Source organism: Grus americana, chromosome 1 (assembly GCF_028858705.1).
Source record: "Grus americana isolate bGruAme1 chromosome 1, bGruAme1.mat, whole genome shotgun sequence".
Classification (NCBI taxonomy): Eukaryota; Metazoa; Chordata; class Aves; order Gruiformes; family Gruidae; genus Grus; species Grus americana.
Genome location: NC_072852.1, coordinates 33,629,778 through 33,650,236, shown reverse-complemented (window position 1 = coordinate 33,650,236; position 20,459 = coordinate 33,629,778). Strand labels below are relative to the sequence as shown.

Sequence of the window (20,459 nt, the reverse complement as noted above, 5' to 3'; positions counted from 1 at the left end):
AGTCAGCTCTTATTTACAGCCCCAGGCCTCGTGACAAGCTGGAAACTGCATAGGAAAAACAATAAATCTGTAGCTGTTCCACAAAAATATTTTTTGCCATTGGGCTTTGTCATAGTGTTCATTACAGCTTTCCTGTCATAATTTTCTTCTGAAAAAAAGAAGAGGGAAAAAAAAAAAGGTGAAGATTGATAAGTGTGTACACCTAATATTGATTTCTTTATCAAAAACATGCAGCCCCTGAAAATTTTGTAGTTAATTTGCATCTGATTGAAATGTGTCTGGATCCAGCCTCCTCCCAAGGGAAGGATGTTTCCACTTTCTTACCAAAGCCCACATGGAAGCAATGAAAGCTGATGCTTTGGGGTGAACCTGATCAGCAGGAGACTAGAAAACAGCTTTTGTCTCAACAATGTGTAAAATGCAGAGAACAAATTAAATTTGTTTATATAGTGGCTGTTTTCTGGAAAGCTTCATGCCTTGTGTGGTAAATTGCAGAGGGAAACTTGGAATTTCCACGGGGTTGTTGACCAGCCCTGAAGGGGGTGGGAATAATGAGAACATTAAATGTGCATAATTTATGATACCCCCCCTAATTGTCACTGCAAATTGCATTCCAGAAAAGCAATTCAGCAGCTGGGTGCTAGTTTTATCAGAGACAATTCAGGTTTGCTGAGCTGGTTCATCTGGGTCTCGTATTTTCAGCACAAACCCTGTCACAGGTCTAATGTAGCATAACCTCCTTCCTTTGTAAACGAGACCTGAGATAAAACAGTAGCTGAAGGACACTTGCAGTGCTCAGGTGATGTGTGTCCTTCGGTCTGAACTCTGCGTTCCTTCTGGTCAGGTCCAGCTGTATTTTGCCTGCTTGCCGGAGGAGAAGGTCCCTTACGTTAACAGCCCTGGAGAGAAACACCGAATTAAACAACTTCTCTATCAGCTGCCACCCCACGACAATGAGGTAAATACAGAACTTAAGATGCACCATCAGGGTTTACGTCTCCCTGGCAGCTTTTACGTGGAGAATTACCTACCTGTGTATTTATTACCAGCCTAAACTGTGGCCTGCAGTGGCGTCTGACCTATAGAGCAGCACGGTGTGTACACTGAGTCCATTGTTTAGCTGTCCGGTTGGCTTGTGTGCAGATAAGAGCTGTCTGGAAGGACACTGCCTTTCCTTGTTAGGGAGGTTGGTGTCACTGCAATAAACTTCACACAAGTTGGTTTTATAGTGTTTGCAGCCACCCACCAATTACCAGGAACCTACAAATTCCTGGAATTGCATTGTAGTGCACAAAAAGGATGCTTTGTGATAGTAAATGGTTTGCATCTCAGATATGCAGTGTAATTTGGAGTAGAAGTGGAAATAACAAACAAGCCCTTTGTAAGGAAAGGGGGCGGGGGGTGTCAATACTTAAGATCTTGTGTATACTGCAATACTTAGTTGTGGACACTTAACCATAAATCTAAAGGACAATGTTATGGCTGATTTAGGTTCATTCCATTATTTTAGGATAGCAGCAGGTTTGGGTTTGGCTTGTTTTAATCTTATTTCTTGCCTAGACAGCTTCTCAGTTTAGTATGGTGGGGTTTTTTCCTGTAACGCAAAAATCTGCACTAGTTTTGTGTTATGCCATATTAGCTAAATATTAAGATTGTAGAGAAGACAAGTTGGAAAAATTTAATGATGATTGCCAGCATGCCTGATGAATTTCTTGCATATGGGCACTTACTTACTAATCTGTTACTTTAAAAGCTCAGTATTTAAAATAAGTTCTCCTGTGTTTTCACTGGAAGGTGAGATACTGCCAGTCTTTAAGTGAAGAAGAAAAGAAGGAACTGCAGATGTTCAGTTCTCAGCGCAAAAAGGAGGCACTCGGCCGGGGCACTATTAAACTACTCTCAAGAGCAGTGATGCACGCAGTTTGTGAACAGGTACTACTACTGGTGCCACAAGCCAACTAGCAGGCTGAATAATATAAAACTACAGTATCTCAATACTACGTGTTAGTTTCTCTCTCTGAACACAAAGAAAATATTTTTTTTGAAACTGCATGTAAATAGGAAGAAAGTAGTGCTTGCTTAAGCAAAACACAACCTTTGATACTAGGAATAAACTGAATCTTTGATATATTTTCTACTCAAAAAACTCTATTGCTGATTCATACTGAAGTAATGACAAATGCAAAACAGGCATATGTTTAAAAATATTATTATGTATAAAATAAAATTCTAGTCGCAAAAGTTTTGTTGATGCACAGAGTTTGTCTGGACCAAAATTGAGAATATTTTTTCCCTCTTGTCAGAATTTTGGAATAAACCCTGCATATTGGATTTGGTGTTTTAACTTAGTTTAAATGCTAGAAGCTTAGTAGTTTGGAATGGGAAGCGTGTTCACTTTCTGGTTTTGTTCCTAGTGTGGTACAAAAGTGAATGGCGGTGAAGTTGCAGTTTTTGCCTCAAGAGCTGGGCCTGGTGTGTGCTGGCATCCCTCATGTTTTGTGTGCTTCACGTGTAACGAGCTGCTCGTTGACCTTATTTACTTCTACCAAGATGGAAAAATTCACTGTGGCAGACACCACGCTGAACTTCTCAAACCTCGATGTTCAGCCTGTGATGAGGTAAATAATTCACATTTTACAGCCAATCTACATAACTGCTGTTGTTGAGTTAACAAACTGCATCACTCACTTGGGCAATTACTAACTTCACATGCGTTCATTTAAGAAGTAAGGACTCTGGTGCATAGGTGTGTTTGAAAGCTGAGGGATGTTTAATTTCTTGTCAAACTGGCGATATTACAAGCAACGTGATGGTATTTAGAAAGCACATACCTGGTTGTATTTAGAATTGAAGCTTGTAGATTGAATTAGAAAAGGATCTGTACAAATATTCCAAAATATCATCTTGAAAGCAGCTTCTTTAATTGTTGAGTTTTTATGTTCTTGTTCAGTGTTTTGCTTTAAAAAGTATGTTTTTTCTTAATTCTTTCCTCTTTAAAGAAAGATTAGAATGCCGCAGTTGCTATGGGAGATTATTGTCTCTATTTTTGTATTCAAAAGGCAGCTAAATAAAAAAATAAATTCAGTATGTGAACTGCACCAATAGGATGTTTTGCTTGTTCTGAGTTGCAAGGTGAGCTTTTGGCTGCTTTAACTAAAAGTTTACTTTTTATCTCTGAAAAGATAATTTTTGCTGATGAGTGTACAGAAGCTGAAGGTCGCCACTGGCACATGAAGCACTTCTGTTGCCTTGAGTGTGAAACAATCCTGGGTGGACAGAGATACATCATGAAGGATGGGCGACCATTCTGCTGTAACTGTTTTGAATCTCTTTACGCAGAATACTGTGAGACCTGTGGGGAACACATTGGTAAGTATGTCCTTTTTAAGCATTAAACTTACTAATTAAGGGAAAGCCAAGTTATGAAATAATTTCACATTCCAGAAGTGTGGATTGTGCAAGTGAAATTTTTAGAGAAACCCAAAGCATTGCCTTTTCTCCCATTCTAGGTGTTGACCATGCTCAGATGACCTATGATGGACAGCACTGGCATGCTACAGAGACTTGCTTTTCTTGTGCCCAGTGCAAGACCTCTTTGCTTGGCTGCCCTTTCCTCCCAAAGCAAGGGCAGATTTACTGTTCCAAAACCTGCAGCTTGGGAGAGGATGTTCATGCCTCCGACTCTTCTGATTCTGCATTTCAGTCCGCTCGATCCAGAGATTCCAGGAGGAGTATTCGCATGGGAAAAAGCAGCCGGTCAGCCGACCAGTGCCGCCAGTCTCTCCTCCTGTCACCGGCCCTCAATTACAAATTTCCGGGCCTTTCAGGCAATGCCGATGATACTCTCTCTCGTAAGCTGGATGACTTAAGCCTTTCAAGGGAAGAGGCAAGTTTTGTTAACGAAGACTTCTGGAAAGGAAGAGTAGAGCAAGAAATGCCTGAAGACCCTGAAGAATGGGCTGAGCATGAAGACTACATGACTCAACTTCTTCTGAAGTTTGGTGATAAAAGCCTCTTCCAGCAGCCTGCTGAAGTAGATATTAGATCAAGCGAACACTGGATTTCTGATAGCATGGTTAAGAGCAAGTTGGACTTGAAAAAAAATAATCCAAGCCTAGCAAGTAAGAAGTATCAATCAGATATGTACTGGGCCCAGTCACAAGATGGCTTGGGTGACTCTGCATATGGCAGCCACCCAGGCCCTGCCAGCAGCAGGAAAATCCAGGAGCTAGACATGGAACACGGGGCATCAGGATACAAACATGACCAAACACCATGGTATGGAGGTTCACTTGAATGTTTGTCTGACCTGAAACAGCAAGAACAAAGTGTTCGAGACTCAATGGATTCTTTGGCTTTGTCGAATATCACAGGTAATGGGGGAAAAATGAATGGTTTTGATGGAGAGGTCAACCAAAGCATGCATGTTGGTGTATTTTGAACTAAGGCTTCATATCTCTGGTTTCTAAAAAGCTTTAGTAGTGAGATATGCGTGTAAAGTACGCAATAGCTTTTATCAAGCACGCATTCTTCCACAAGATACGTTTCTGCTTCTTAAATTCTATTTAAATTCTTCTCCTTTCCTTTGCTTATAACAAAAAAATCCATAATGTTAAAAAGAGTAAGAATGATCTTGAACTATGCATTTGTTACATACAAACCACCACTTTAAGTAAATGAAGATTTATTTTTTTCCATACCTCAAGTACAAGAAGTTGCATTATATACTAGGATAATATTAAAAATAATCTGCAAAATACTTTAGGTAATTTCCTGATTTGCTTGTAAAAATATGTAGAAAATCTGAAAGGATGGTAACCTTCTTAGCCTTAGGAAATGAGGTTTATGAGATTATCTTTCTCCATTGACTAAAGAGAAACTGATAATCCACTTTTGTGAACCTCCTTGTCAAACGTGATTGAAATTAGCCACAGGGATAAAAGTCAGATATGCGAGACAGAGGGTGTGTGTGTTACTGTGTATTGTCCTATCCTCTTCTCCATTCCTTTCCTTCTGTAATCCGAATTATCGTAGCTACTCAGGTAGCTCAGGCCCAACCACATGCTGCATAGCCCAAGCAGTAATGAAGGAACTGAGGAGGGGAGCTTGGTTCAGGGGGCACGGGAGGAAGAGGAACTAGAGGTATTGTACCTGGGAACATCACAGGGCAGATGACGCTGCTATTGTGGGAATGAAGGGTCATTGGACACAAACCAGGCCAGCTTACTGCTGCTGATTTTTGGAGCGTAAGGGTCCTTCTCTGCGAGGCAGTAAGCCTGGCTTTCCTGTAGCAACAGCTGGAATGTTGAATGTAGCAACAGTGGAAACATGAAATATTTTAGCTTTAAAAGTGGCAAGCATGGACTGCAGAATAATCTTAACTAACTCTTTTTTCTTAGAGGCTTAGCTGTATGCATGTTAGAGCTGTTTAAAAATTTTAAACTCATTAAACTACTTCAGCTCTTGATGTTCTATTGTTAGCTAATTCTCTGGTAATCAGAGCTAATACTTAAATGTTTTAAGTCAAACAAAGCTTATTCTTCTATGAAGCTAGTCCTTTTGGCGGTAGTTCCAAAAAACACTAATAAGTTCTGCTTTACTGAAAAGAAATGTTTAATATTTTGTTACAACACTTATGTCTTCGATAGTCCTCTCATTTTCCTTCGCCTCCTTTCTCCACTCCCACCACAGGGGCTTCGATGGATGGAGAAGGCAAGCCACGGCCATCTCTCTACTCTTTGCAAACTTTCCAAGAACTGGAGGTAGAGGACTGTGAGAAAATGAGCAATATGGGAACTCTGAATTCTTCAATGCTCCACCGGAGCACAGAGTCCTTGAAGAGTCTGAGCTCAGAGTTGTGTCAGGAGAAGGTCTTGCCAGAGGAAAAGCCGGTGCATATGCCTGTGCTGAGAAGATCTAAGTCCCAGTCTAGACCACAGCAAGTGAAGTTCTCAGATGATGTTATTGATAATGGAAGTTACGAGAATGTTGAAATCCGTCAGCCTCCAATGAGTGAAAGGACTCGTAGGCGTGTTTACCATTTTGAAGAGCGTGGAAATCGGCCATCTCATCATCGTAGAAGAAGTAGGAAGTCTCGTTCAGATAATGCACTTAACTTGGCCGCGGAAAGAAGATGTTCTCCAAGAGAGAGGTTTCGTTATTACTCCCCTCAGGATCACGAAAAATTTATTCAGAATAGAAGCTCACGTGAGATTCGGGCATATATTCAAAATGCAGAGCTGTACGGACAATATGCCCATACTAGGTCTGATTATGCACTGCGGAATCAGGTGGTTGATAAATTTTTTGGATTGTATGGTGAGGAAGATGATTCCTGGTGTTCAACTTCATCTTCATCATCTGATTCTGAAGAGGAAGGGTATTTTCTAGGACAGCCAATTCCACAGCCACGATCACTGAGATATCCATACTATACGGATGACCTTTCTGGTCCAACTACTGCGTTATCTAGTTCTCAGTTTGGACAAAGGACAACCAAATCAAAGAAGAAGAGAGGACACAAAGGAAAAAATTGCATCATTTCTTAACTTGTTTTACCAGTTGGAAAGACCAATCAACTCTGTAGCTACAGTTTGAACCACATCTTTTTATATTAGTAATTGTACTTAGGGAAGTTGCTAAGGTTCTTAATGCTTTGCCAGTGTAAATTATAACCCTGCCAGAGTTTACATTGTACAAGTAACATTCAGAAATGTCACCATGCCAAACGATGATCTGCTCAGATATTGCTAGGTTTACATATTATGTTTCAGCTGTCAAAATACGGTTACTGCAGTTCTTGATACAGACTTTTTGTAGACATTTTATTTTATGCTCACTGTTCACCTGCGTTGAATTTTCTGAGAGAGGCGATTCAAAAAAGATCAATAAATAAAATCATCAGTCCTGTGCTGTAGCTATATACACACAGGGTGATCTTTGACTTTTTCCTCTCACCGCCAAGAAAAAGAAGGCTCTATACTGTGCCCTTTCTTAATTGATAAAGCTCACTCTTCCTCCTCCAAGTTTCCCTACAAAAACTGGAATTTTTTTCTTTTTTTTTTTAATTTCGAAAATACTCCTTCTCCAGAGAGTCCACTGTTAAGGAGGCAAAAATCAGAACTGAAATGTTTGAGGCCTTGATATATCCTAAAGCAGTGGTAAATGGTTAATACATTTAACTTTCATGTTTTTCCCTCCACTTTTTTTTTTTAAGAATTCCATCCCTTTGTAAGGGTTTTCTTGGTGCCTGTTTAAAGGAAGATATTAATTCAGCTGCTGGAATTGGACTTAGCTGCCAATGAGTGGTGATGTCTTCTATGCTGTGCTCCCTGTTCCCCAGCAGTGAGAGAGAGAGGTGCAACTGCTGGAGTCCTTTGCTCGGGCATGTAACCCCATTTAAGTCAATGAATCTACTTACGTAAGAAATACTTTCATAAGGGCTTAAAGGATTAGGCTCCAGAATTGTGTCTTTTCAAATGCATTATCCAGGTTTTAAAATGTATTAGCTGCGATTCTAAATCAAAAAGCATTGATATTTATAATGTAGTATTTCATAGGCTTAAAGGTATTCATAATTTAACAGTGCAAATACTAATGTACATATTGTACAGTTGAAATTTTAAAAGCTGAATATTTTTATATCCCTGAATTTGAAGAAGTTTGTTACAATATCAAACTAGATTTGTTAGGGGTTTAACAGCAGCATTATGGATGAAATATTGCTTGTACTTTAGTCAGGGGTTTTAAGTTGAAAAATATTGAGAAATGTTTAGTGCAAAACAGCTTAATTTTGTCTACTAGGTATTAAAAGCTCTGTATGCATGGTGGGGCTATGTAAATACTCTCTAAACTATGGCCCTCTTAATCTTGCAAGTGTTATTTATGGGTCAAGCAAAATGTAAACTATATAAATGTAAAAACCACACAAGCCTGGAATATATCAGTACAACAAATATGCAACTCCTGTGGATGTGGTTTGTTTTGTTTTTATTATCATTGTTCCCCTCCTTTTCCAAAAATAGTTTCTGAAGTTCGCCTGCATCAGGGAAGAGAGATGCTGGGTGGTTCTAGAAGGCAAGCTGGCAAAAAGCTGTGAAAGAGTGGGTAATCTTGAAAGTTGCCTTGATCTCATATGTGGAGCAGGAGCTATTTTAAGTTATAATAAACTTCCAATGTTTTAAATGATAGGCAGAAATTTTTTACTTGAATTAACCCATCAATTGGCACCCACCAATTAAGATAGGAAATGCTAAAGCCATTGGCTTTCTGACCACCTGAAGAAAGGTACTTAATGAAACAACAGGTGCCGCTTACCAAAAAAGCCTGGCAACTTGAACTAAAGCTCATCATGCTTGAGGATGTAGAAGTTTTGGAACAAAAGCAGCTAGAAGTAAGGGATGGAATGGACACATGAGTATTGGCTTACACTGAAGAAAATGAAGCTATTGCTAAGGCTAAATCAAACTAGCAGTTACTTGCTTGTATTTTTCAGGGTAAAATAAGCAAAAGATCATTTACTCCCAGAGGTGGTATTCACCATATAAGTCACTTTTCTAGTACAAACAAGTCCTGTGTACACGAAAGCTGATCAAAGTAGTATCGTGCTACATCGCATGGGCCAATGGGCGGCTCGTGGGATGCTTCCAGCTGGCGGGCTGCCGTGGTGGCTTAGCCAGCGTTTGCTTTCCTAGCAGCCAAATGCCTGTTGTGCTTAAGTGTATTCCAACAGCCAGACTGCCAGGACTTACAGGACGTGAGGAGAGATGCTGACTTGCTCAAACAATGATTGGCACCTTCCATTCTTACCTGCATTTCCAACTACGGGGAACCGGGAGCCTCAGAAATGCAACGCTCTGCTGTGTCCTTTTTGGAGCAAGTAACTGTCCCATGGAGAGATGTCTCCACCAGTAGTTCTTCTGATCTTACACCATCTTCTGAGATACAGCCTATGTATGCTCCCAAAGCGCAATGTCTTACAGAGTATTCAATGATAAAAGTTCTCCACAGATTGAGCTGCTTATTTTTTAAAAAACCCCCACTCTTCATAGATCTCTAAAGCATGTCATTTACAAACTATCTTCAGAGTTAACATCTGCGTCACCTCCCTCTAAACCTCAAAATAAATGAGCTGATTGCTGCGTCTCTTCTCCATGCCCTTACACAAAACCCAAGGATAACTTGGGCTACAGGTGTCATTGCTGGGGCACTGTGAACTCTGCTCCTCCAATGGCTGTGGGTACTTCAACATGAGTGATGTAAATAATGACCCTTCCTCCTCCCACCACCAATTTTTTTTATACTGTTATTTTTCAACTGGAAGCTTTGGCTGTGGGTAGAGGCCTTTCCTTGTCCTCAGGTTTACTCAGAAAAAAAACCTGAGAGGCATGTTTGCCTGTGCAAGGGGGTGATGAACCTCCTGTACGTAATGCTGCTCTCCGGCAGAACAGCAGCAAGTCTTCCAGCCCCAGGCAGGAGCTCCGACCTGTCTTCCCTCAAGAGCAGGCTCAGCCAAGGAAGAAACGATGGCGCAGGAGCAGTGCTCTGGTGGTGTGGCCTTCCAGTGGTGAAGCAGCTCGTTCAGAACTGGTTTAGGTACCTCTGCTCTGGGGCACGGGCATCTCCCTTACCTGTGTGGGGCTGCAGGACCAGAAGTAAGAGCATCAGAAAACCATTTAAAAAGCTGTGTTTTGCTGAGGAATGGACTGCACACTTCATGAAAAGGGCTAACTCATATTTTTAATCCACTTTAAAAATTACTAAGTTTAAAAATGGCTATACAACTTTGTCTAGTTTTTTTCAGCTTGGCATAAAAGATTTCTAATTCATTATTTTTGATCACGTCTTATGAGAAATGTTTTTAAGTGATTCTTCTACCTTTATATATAAAGAGAACAGTATGGGATATAGTGTCTGTTACCACCACAAGACTCAGCTACAGTCACCAAAGCCATGAATTCTGTTTTGTGTTACTGGAAGGTGCACCTACATTCCAAGTGGAGCTTATACCCTGGTAGGCACCAAAGCACCACACAGCTCACACCCCCTGGTGGGATGGGGGAGAGAATCAGAAGGGTAGAAGTGAGAAAACTGGTGGGTTGAGATAAAGACAGTTTAATAGGTAAAGCAAAACAAAACAAAACAAAAATCCTGAGTGATACAAAAAAAAACCCAGTTGCTCTCCACTAGCCAACCCATACCCCTGAGCAATAGCAGCCCCAGCAAACTCTCCCAATTTCATTGCTGAGCATGACGTCATATGGTATGGAATATCCCCTCGGTCCTTGGTCAGCTGGGGTCAGCTGTCCCAGCTGTGTCCCCTCCCAACTCCTCGTGCACCCCCAGCCTCCTCGCTGGTGGGGTGAGAAGCAGAAAAGGCCTTGGCTCTGTGTCAGCACTGCTCAGCAGGAACAAAACCATCCCTGGGTTACCAGCACTGTTTCCAGCACAAATCCCAAACACAGCCCCATGCCAGCTGCTATGAAGAAAATTAACTCTGTCCCAGCCAAAACCAGCACAACCTTCATGCTAGTGAGACACATCAGAGCATTACAGTATCCTCATCCAAAGAGAAAACCTTGCACAGACAACAGGGTCGCAAGGAACCGGTCCTTCTCTGATAGGTGGCATTAGCTCCTTTCATATCCACAGTGGTTTTATTGCTGCTTTTCACCCTAACTGCTTACGTTGCCACGCAGAGCCGCCAGCTCACCCAGTGAGGGTACAGAGCCATTCAGAACCGCTCCAGCCTCAGCAGGCGGCACTGAATTTCCACACTCCTTTCCTTCCTTTTCCTCTTCCGTTTTTATTCTTCTAAGGGTATCTGCACGTTAGTGAGGAGTGCGACGAGTAAGTTTTGTTTTCAGGAGCTCTTACGATGATGAACAAAATAAATTTCTCCAACACAGCATCTGGTTCCTTCCACCAATGCTCTTTCCAGGAGCCCCATCTGGGCTGTCCACGAGAGCAAGGACAACTTTTTACATTGATATGAAATAAATCCAAAGTATATGTCTGTTTCTACAGGAAGCAAGACTAAAAGTCACGTTTCTTGCTTAAGTGATTGGCATAGTAATTTACTTACATCCACAGAAAGCATACATCACAAAAGGTTAAATGTGAACATTCAACATGATGATGAAGACAGAAAACCAGTTACCTATCAGACATGAATGTGAATTAAACCTTTCACAGAAATAGCACTCAGAAAAAAAAAAATCAAAAGGCTCCTTAGTTCATGAGTAAAATTTAATCCATTTTTTTAAAAACAAAAATCAGATTAAGCTAAGGACAACCTAACAAACTTTTGAGCTATTAGCTAATCTAAAAACCCCAAGAATATTGGCTGTCGGGTCAGGCTCAAAGGGGTATAGTAAATGAGGTTACATCAGGCTGGCGGCCAGTCACCAGTGGGGTTCCCACGGCTCAATTTTAGGGTTACTGCTCTTCAGTATTTTTATAAATGATATAGACACAGGAGTTGAATGTACGTTAAGTAAAAGTTTGCCAACGATACTAAACTAGGAGGAGCTGTGGATAGGGTAGAGAGGCCTTACAGAGATCTGGACAGACTGGGGAGCTAGGCAATCACCAACCGTATGAAATTTAACAAGAGCAAGTGCTGGATTCTCCACCCGGGCCGCGGTAATCCTGGTTATACGTACAAATTGGGGGACGAGAGGCTGGGAGCAGCCCCACAGAAAGAGATCTGGGGGTTTGGGTTGATGACAAGTTGAATGTGAGTCAACAGTGTGCCCTGGCAGCCAAAAGGGCCAACCGTGTCCTGGGTGCATCAAGCACAGCATCACTGGCCAGTCGAGGGAGGTGACTATCCCACTCCACACTGGTGTGACCCCACCTCGAGTGCCGAGTGCAGTTTTGGGCGCCTCAGTATAGGAAGGACATCAAACGATTAGAGTGTGTCCAGAGGAGGGCAACCAGGATGGTGAAAGGCCTCGAGGGCAGCCTTACAAGGAGCAGCTGAGATCACTTGGCTTGTTCAGCCTGGAGAAGGCTGAGGGGTGACCTCATGGCAGTCTACACCTTCCTCAAGGAGGGCAGCAGAGGGAGGGGGTGCTGATCTCTCTCTGGTGACCGCTGACAGGATATGAGGAGATGGAATGAAGCTGTGCCAGGCGAAGTTCAGGTTGGACATTGGGAAAAGGTTCTTCACTGAGAGGGTGGTCAGTCCCTGGAACAGGCTCCCCAGGGAAGCGGTCAGGGCACCAGGCCTGGCAGAGTTCAAGGAGCATCTGGACGACGGTCTTAGCCATATGGTTTCATTTTAGCTGTTCCTGCGAGGAGCAGGGAGTTAGACTCGATGATCCTTATGGGTGCCTTCCAACTCAAGATATTCTATGATTCTATGATTGTAAGCTTAAGTCTTACTTTACAGAAAAACACTTGAAAAATCAGATACTTTTATCATAGTAAATTTAATCAGGCTTCTAACAAAGGAGGCTCCTAACAAACTGTACAGTAATAATGGACATTTTTAATCAAAAATATATTCAACATGATTTCAGTATATTTTTCATTAGTGTTTCTAACCCAAGGCAGAAACTGATGTAACACCCTAAAGGCTCTCTCGGTCCTGTAGGCAGCTAGCGAAGCACTGTAGTTACGCTTCTGCCTCAGAGAAGACTTTGCCTGTGGTTTAATGGCTGCTCTCTGTAAATCAGGTTGGTGCCAGAAGGGGCGGGTCAGGTCTAAGGACCGTGCCACAACAGCTTCCCTCTCTTCCCCTCTCTCCCTCCCCAAATTAGCATCCCGTAGGATCTGTGAGCTGATTCCCACTCACTGTGCAGCCCACACAATCCCAGGTAACAGCAAGGTAAGTTGCAGGTCATCTCCTTTGAGTCATGTGAACTCTCATAAACCAACAAAAGCCAACTGCAAAACCACACCCTACTGACATGAAAACTAATCAGGCATCTCAGGAATCTGATGTAATACGTATTTAATACACCATATCAAGATGTGCATGTGTAAGATGCTGTGATACATACAGTACCTTGTACATGCAAAATTATTGCTATTTCATTTACTTTTCTGCAGCCCATTCTGATGAAATCTGAGAAGCTATCTTGATAAGGGGGCTGAATTCACTGACTTTTTCATTTAAAAATACTGTGGACTTTGGAAACAGCTTTAGTCATCAGTCCTTTTATGGAGTTTCACGTGTTTCTAAATGTAAACGTATACAAAATAATCGTGCTTATACTTACCTCTTTGTGATTATGACTCAATTATCCCTTTCCTAAAACATTCTTAGAAGCCAGTGCCTTATCAAATGTAAAGCTGTACACAATCCAACAGTCAGGATACCACCAATGAGTCCTAAATATTTTTCATCTCTGAAAAGTAATCACGTAGCACTGGCAGCCTCTTGACTCTCCTCAAGCACTGTTCCCCAACTACAAGTCGCTCTATCAAGTCAAAAGTGGCTCGAGACATTACACAGAATCACCTTGGTTTGAAATGATGATGAATTTGGGGCCTTAGGGTTCAACTTCACCTTACACCTAATCCAAAGCAACTTGGAGTTACTAAGGAGATGGTCCTGCTTGCTTTCCTTGCCCCACCTTGCCACCCCAAATTCCCGCTCCTTCTTGATGTCAGAAATAAAGATCACACGCAGCCTGCTCCTTGTTACAACCAATGGATGAAAAGTGATGAGGAGGTGTAAGGGGGGAGAGGGCGAGAGAGGAGAAGGGACCTTTCCCTGCTCAGTGGCTGCCTGCAGTTACACTCTGTAAGGTGTAGTCAAAAACGTAACAAAGGAAATGTTTAGTAGCAAATAGTAACAAAAAAATTGAATTAATCCTACATAATACTGTTTACTATTAATGACTCGTGATATGGATAACACCAAAATTTAAAAGGCATTTGCAGAACCTGCAATTAGAGCGAAAATACAGCACTTCTTGTATCAAGTAGTTAGAGTTGCTCTGGCAGTCAGAGACTAGAGATAACCCCTAGTGTAATTTTACGGAATGAATCTGAAGTTTAAAATTAAACTACAATAAATAATTTAAATCATAGCTGCGAACAATTTTGCAAGTCTTCCCTTCCTACAGTATATATGAAAACGAGACATATTTCTGCATAAGTTGAGGAATGAAGAGATGCTTCTTGTTATTTTAATAAAAAATACAGTGTTTGAAGTTACACTTACAAACATCAAAACATAAGTGTACATTCATCGGACTGAACATTTTTTCCTAGGTAACTGTGTAAAGGTTTCAAAAATAGTTTGTCACTTTACAGCATTTTTTAAAAGAACATCCTTTCAAAGGAATATATGTCGACAAGTACAGGTAGGAAGAATGCAATTGTGGAGACCACAGTGAACGAGATTGAGCCACCTGAGCTATACGGAGGAGCGCAGGCCTTGGGTTCAAATCTCCAACAAAATCTCCTCTTTCCCCACAAAAAGCAGATTTATGTATTATGGCATACACAACGCAGAGGATCTAAAAGCACTTTTTTGTCCTTAGTATGAGCCCTCTTTGAAGGATTCTGATAGATCTTGATTGGCAGCATCATACTGAGCAATGAAATGTTTGAGTTCTTCAATGCACCGCTCACCTATTTCATGCAAATTCTGCCTCAGGGCAAACTGAATGGACTTCTCTAACGATGGATCTTTATCGATCAGCATCTTCACTACCATGCCAAAGGTTTCACAGTCTTGTCTGTAGACCTAGAAACAACACATTTTAGAAAACGATTAAATGCAAGACTCTTCACATTAGCAAACCAACAGCCCTCATTGAGTTTGGTGCTACTGCAGATCCAAACCAAACAAAGAATATTGGATTTAACACAAGTTTCAACTGTAAGATGTATTTGCCTTTTCCCCTCTTCTGACCTGCGCTAATACAAATGTCACTAGTTCAGAACTATCTGGATGCAAGAAATAACTCTTACTGGAAGAAATGCCTTAAAAGGAGAGATTAAGTTCCTCTTGCAGCAATATTTAATAAATAATGGGAGAGCAAAGTACAAATGCTAAACCAGATTTTCATTGCAAATATATGTAAAATTAATTTAACTGCGGCATGTCTAGCAATCTCAATCTTTACACAAAACATCAGTAACTTTGTAATCTTTCCTAACACTTTAAATACAAATTGTGCTTAAATAATTTCACCAAATTATGTTTGTTTGTTGGATATCTATTTCTCGTAGAAGTCCTTGACAAATATGACTTTAATTAGTTTGACTGCATTGGTGATTCAAGCACTAAGGATAAGAAAAATCCTGGCTGTGGTTTACGTGAACCCGTCTGATCTTGTACTGCAGGGAGTGTAGAGTTTGCAAGTCAGTTATGGACCGCAGTTGAGGAGAAGTAATTGCTCATCGTCACTGCAACTGTTTTTCAAACAAACATCTGACTACAGTCTCAGGCGGTTTTCAAAGTGAGTCAGTGGCCTTTCAAAAAAAAATTTTTTCCCCAGATTCCAGCTAAGGTTATTAATCTAAACACCCACCAAAAAATGAACTTGTCAAAGTCTTCCAACTGCCAGATGCAGTTCATTTTCACATCTCTTTGGCCAATTTCCGTTTAGAAAATACAGTGGCTTTTTGAATAAAGATAAGTTTTATATCTCTGTACATTTTTAGGAGGAAAAAAAAAGCTAAAATGTTGATATTTCTCAATGTATGATTATCTTTTAGTACTGTGTGCTTGTGTTACAACTTGTTTTTTACAGAGATGTGTGACCCTTTCCTCCCACATTTACCTATATTGTGGACACAAATGATACAACTGTATATAAGCAATTTCCCATTAGTAAAAAAGAAAGGAAAAAAACCCAAGAAAACCCCACAACCAAACACCACCACATTGCTTTATTCATCAGGACCAGTCCAAAGGCAGCACAAGCATATTCATGTTGAAGGAGCAGTAAAAAAAAATACATTCTGCACAGAAATTAAACTATTCTCAGAAATACAATGACTTAACATGATACCTATAATAAAGACAGTTCTCAAATGTTTGATAATATAATCTATAAAAATAGTTTAAAATGGGACCCACTTTTCAAATGCTGGTTGGTAAATTAAAGAAAACCTTTTGGAAGAAACTCATTTTCAATGGAGATTAAGAAATCAAAAAGAAGACTGTAGCCCAAAAAAACTGGAGCTAAACGTCTGAAGTGTGGAAACGGTGTGCACATGGCATTTGTTCTGCAAGGGGGTTTGTTTCCTGCTTTGTACGGGTAGTTCTTTGGTAGGAAAATATCAGCACGAAACCCAGGCTCTCAGAGTTCACATTCCACAGCAAGTAAAACACGGTACTCGCTAAGAGAACTTCAAACAGAATAAATTTGGGTTACTTGTTTTCTGACTCCTTCCAAGGAAAAAGCTTAGGAAGAATCGCTGTCTCCGATTAGCCATCTGACAGACAGATGGTATTTCACTTTGGATAACTCGTGCCTTTCAAGTACTTGCTAGCACCTTCACAGAATGATTTCTGAAAGATCCTTTCTCCCCAGAGCCATTAAGTTTTGGGGGAAATAGTTCAAAACTTTTTTTTTTTCCTTATTGCATGTCTATTTGTCCTATTTTATCACCTTTGAAGTGGTCAGACCAAGGATGTGCGAATGATCTTCCACAGGTAAATGAACTTGGTAACTGTCAGGCTTCAGAGGACGCCGTGCAACACCGGCACGAGTGAAACCCTGACACTAATGGAGAACAGAGACACGTCGCCCCGTCTTCTGCACGGGAAGGCACCCAAAGCTACAACTGAAGGAAATGCTCTACTTTTAATTGGTCTTCAAATTAATGGCAAATAGTGCTATCTGCTATTTCTCTCACACGCCACAAAGAACTAACGCAGATGAAATTCTCTACCCCTTAGCATAGAAATACTAGCTCGCTCTAAGCACATTTTTCTTCAAAACTTTCACAAAAGAAGACTTCAAGGAGAATCGAGGGACCCATCATCACTGCGTCTGGAGTCAAAAGTCACTTTGCTGTCACAACAATCTGGAAACTAAACACCTTCATACATGAGGTGAAGGTTTTCAATGCTTTGTGACAAAAGGCTTTTAAAAAAATAGAATTGACCTAAAATAGGGGAAGAGGGCGAAGGTGGAGCAGGAAGGCAGTTCTAACAACAGAAAACAAAGGAAACAGCTCAGCTCCTCTAACAATAATTGAGCAATTTTCCCTCAACAAGCTTTCTACCCCAGCTGCTAATTCTGATCCTCCTGGTGCAATCCGCCTCCTTCTCAATTGTGCTGATAAACCTATTTGTATAGCTGCGACGTAAATTGCATCACCGAGATGATCCCTTTTAAAATTACTTCCCCCCAATTAATGTGATTCAGTCATTCAATTCTAAAACCAGATGCATCAGCACAACTGAAAGAACTGTGAGCCACAAATGTGAAGTGGAAATAACTTCATAAACCAGTTTGTATCTGAAGCCAGTACGCAACCACCAACCCTCACAGAGAAGTTACTATGCTTTGCAGAAGCGAGTATAGATTATCAATTACAAGAATATCAAGTACAGAAGGTATTAATTAGAGCTTAATAGTACAATCAACTATTTGAAAAAATTGTGAAAGCGCTCAAAGCTCTTGAAAAAGATGCTGGTGGCATGGCATATTAAAATCCATCTTCTCCACAGAAGAGAAGGAGGCTATTTCTGGAAAATAAGCCAAGAATGTGATGCTTGCGGAAGAAAGAAAACTGCAGAAAAGAATCCAAACAAGCAAAAAAGCTCTCTGTTGGAGAATAATACTGGAAGAACTTGTGACCCAACAAGGTTTGAAAATAACCCTATCTTTAAAATTCCAGCTGATACTGATTTTGAGCTCAGACCATGGAAAGCTCATCTGTAAACATCTGGAACTAAAACCTGAAAATGATTCCATGTGTGGGGAAAGCAGAAATAACGTTTTTATATTGAAAAACAAGAAAGGAAACAATACCAATGACATGATTATTCTGTCTGATATATACGTCAGGTAATCCTGAAAACAGCTAAAGCCATAGGGTGATCATTTACCAAGGCCACAGCATACTTTTATTCTCTGACCTTAGCTATAGCACCAGCATAATGGAAAGAACATGTAACACCTTAGTAAGCAGATGAAGGAGAAGCAGAAACAGCTGTTCTATTCCCAAATATATAAATATATTTATTTTATATACACACACACATAAAATATATATATATAGTCTTGATTTTCTTGTGAATGAGAAGTATATAAGCTGAATTCAAGCTCTCTTTGAAGAGCTTTCCAAAATCAGCACATCTGGCATCTGTGAGGTTGGAGGATCACAAATATGCCTACTTTTACATTACTCTCATGGCATTTTAGCTCTTTTTATTCTTACGTGATAATAGCACAGACGGTCTGGCTGAGATCAGCCCTTCACTGTGCTAGTCTCTCTGTATAAGCACTTGGGCTTTGTCTAGATGCAAATCTAAAGGTGTGATGCACCTGCAACATGTTAGTGAACACTCCTCATGTATTTGAGAAAACTAAACCAAAATTTGCACTTAGAACTGTTTAAATATAGCTAAATGACATGTACTTCCAGATCTAGCTAGAGCAATAGAGATGTTAGTCCCCAGGTTGGAGGTGATCAAGCCCCAGAACTCACCAGGCAGAATGAAACTTTCGAGAACTCCCTAATCTGTGTCCGTGCAAAGTTTTCACAGTTAACCTCAAAGCACCATCAACAATGACTTACATTAATGCGTATGACACTGACATGAAAGGATACCACACATTCTCTTCTTCCAGCTCAGCTCTGGGATGTTAACCTCTGATGGGGAAGAAAGAGGGGCAGAAGCAAGCACATGAGGACTGCTCATGTCTTAGACTGCTACATCCCTCCTGCAATGATAATCTAAAAATGGTGTTGGCTTAAACCGTAGAAAACATACTGAATGGCTCAGCTCATGAGTGGAAAACACCATCACGAAAACTTTACTGTAAATCTGAACTCTGGGCATGGATGAAATTATACCTAGCTAGGGAATACTTTGATGACATGTCTACTACTCACTGACAAAGTCCACATCATTTCCTTTCTCTGCCTAGCACAGCACCATGTTCTTCTCCTAAACTGTCCCGAAGCTGCCTGTGTATTTTGTGCAACAGGAGGAGCTGCTGGATAACACAACTAGTAATGAGAACAAAAACTAGAACTTAAGATGTCATAGAATCATAGAATGGCCTGGGTTGGGAGGGATCATCTAATTCCAACCCATGGGCCATGGGCAGGGACACCCTCCACTAGACCAGGTTGCCCAAAGCCCCATCCAACCTGGCCTTGAACACTTCCAGGGAGGGGGCATCCACAACTTCTCTGGACAATCTGTTCCAGTGTCTCATTACCCTCACAGTGAAGAATTTCTTCCTAATATCTAATCTAAATCTACCCTTTTACAGTTTAAAGCCATTACCATGTCCTCCCCTGCAAATGACTACAGTCTGCAGAAGAGTCAGAAACTTTATCATCTTGGTCTCAAAGTCTTGCATACCTGGCCAAAAAGCAGCTTCATTTCAACAGTGAGAGTACTCACAATATTCAAAGGGGATGAGGCCAGGAAAAACAAATTAAAATGGAGATATTCACAACCCTTATTTCAAACCATGCACCAAGTTTTCCCAGCTTAGGTCTACAGTCTGTGCAAAGAAAGGCTTTTTAACTTCTCAAGGTGATTCAGAACAGCTAAAACTACAGCTTCTGCTCAAAGCAGCCTTTGAAGAAGAGGGAAGCAAGAGAGAAGTTCCCTGAAAATTGGAAAGACCCTCAGGAAGACTGGTCCCACCAGGCTACAAGTTAGCCTCTGCATCTCCCATGACCACAGCTGGTAGAAAGTACAACTGAGTAGCAAATGTGAGATGCAAACTTCTCCTCTCCATCTCAGAAAGGATTCCACTGAATCTTCCCTTCTCATTTCTGGGAGAATTGTTCTATTGAATGTGCTTTGTTTTATATAAAGGTAGACAACATTAACAACATTCTCCAGCTATGGTTTTGAATGAATATGACAGTGGCACTTTTTTTTTTTTGAATGCTCTTGGTTTTACGCACATTAAAAGCCTCTTGAATAGGAATCATCACAAGATTTGGGCATGCAAAGCTCAAGCAGCTTTATGCAAGAGATGGGCAAATTCATTTCAATGCAGAAGGTGGTACTTCTGCTCACAAACACAAGCGGGACCACCAGGCATGAGGAGGACCACATCCATTAAGTGGATGTGATGATTTAGCAAGTGAAATTGATGCCCACGATTTAATCTGTAATTTCCAATCTCTTGCTCATTTCCACCACAATCTTTCCTGCATTTTGCGTATTCTTATCATTCCATACATACACAGATTCATTGAACACTCCCTCACCTCCACTAGGACTCCTTCTTCACAGCAGCACGATGCAACTCTGAGCAGCTCTGCACCATATGTATACAGCCCACCAT

General features: G+C 40.9%; 2 protein-coding genes across 11 annotated transcripts in view; one reads left to right on the top strand and one right to left on the bottom strand.

The window, feature by feature from the left end:
* Positions 1 to 7,962, top strand: part of PRICKLE1 (prickle planar cell polarity protein 1) — a 67,107-nt gene extending 59,145 nt beyond the window's left edge. For both annotated transcript variants that reach the window (XM_054810788.1, XM_054810797.1), the window contains exons 3-8: positions 845 to 958; positions 1,795 to 1,932; positions 2,415 to 2,618; positions 3,183 to 3,369; positions 3,510 to 4,373; positions 5,692 to 7,962. In XM_054810788.1, coding sequence (XP_054666763.1) covers positions 845 to 958; positions 1,795 to 1,932; positions 2,415 to 2,618; positions 3,183 to 3,369; positions 3,510 to 4,373; positions 5,692 to 6,548 — 2,364 coding nt within the window. In that variant the 3' untranslated portion in view covers positions 6,549 to 7,962. The remainder of the gene's footprint in view (positions 1 to 844; positions 959 to 1,794; positions 1,933 to 2,414; positions 2,619 to 3,182; positions 3,370 to 3,509; positions 4,374 to 5,691) is intronic.
* Positions 7,963 to 11,237: 3,275 nt separating this feature from the next.
* The window catches only part of PPHLN1 (periphilin 1), a 76,406-nt gene continuing 67,184 nt past the window's right edge, over positions 11,238 to 20,459 (bottom strand). For 7 of the 9 annotated variants that reach the window (XM_054845570.1, XM_054845492.1, XM_054845510.1 and 4 more), the window contains one exon: positions 12,416 to 14,704. In XM_054845570.1, coding sequence (XP_054701545.1) covers positions 14,495 to 14,704 — 210 coding nt within the window. In that variant the 3' untranslated portion in view covers positions 12,416 to 14,494. Of the gene's footprint in view, positions 12,294 to 12,415; positions 14,705 to 20,459 lie in introns of those variants that run through there. The other 2 variants (XM_054845527.1, XM_054845553.1) reach the window with 1 other exon arrangement.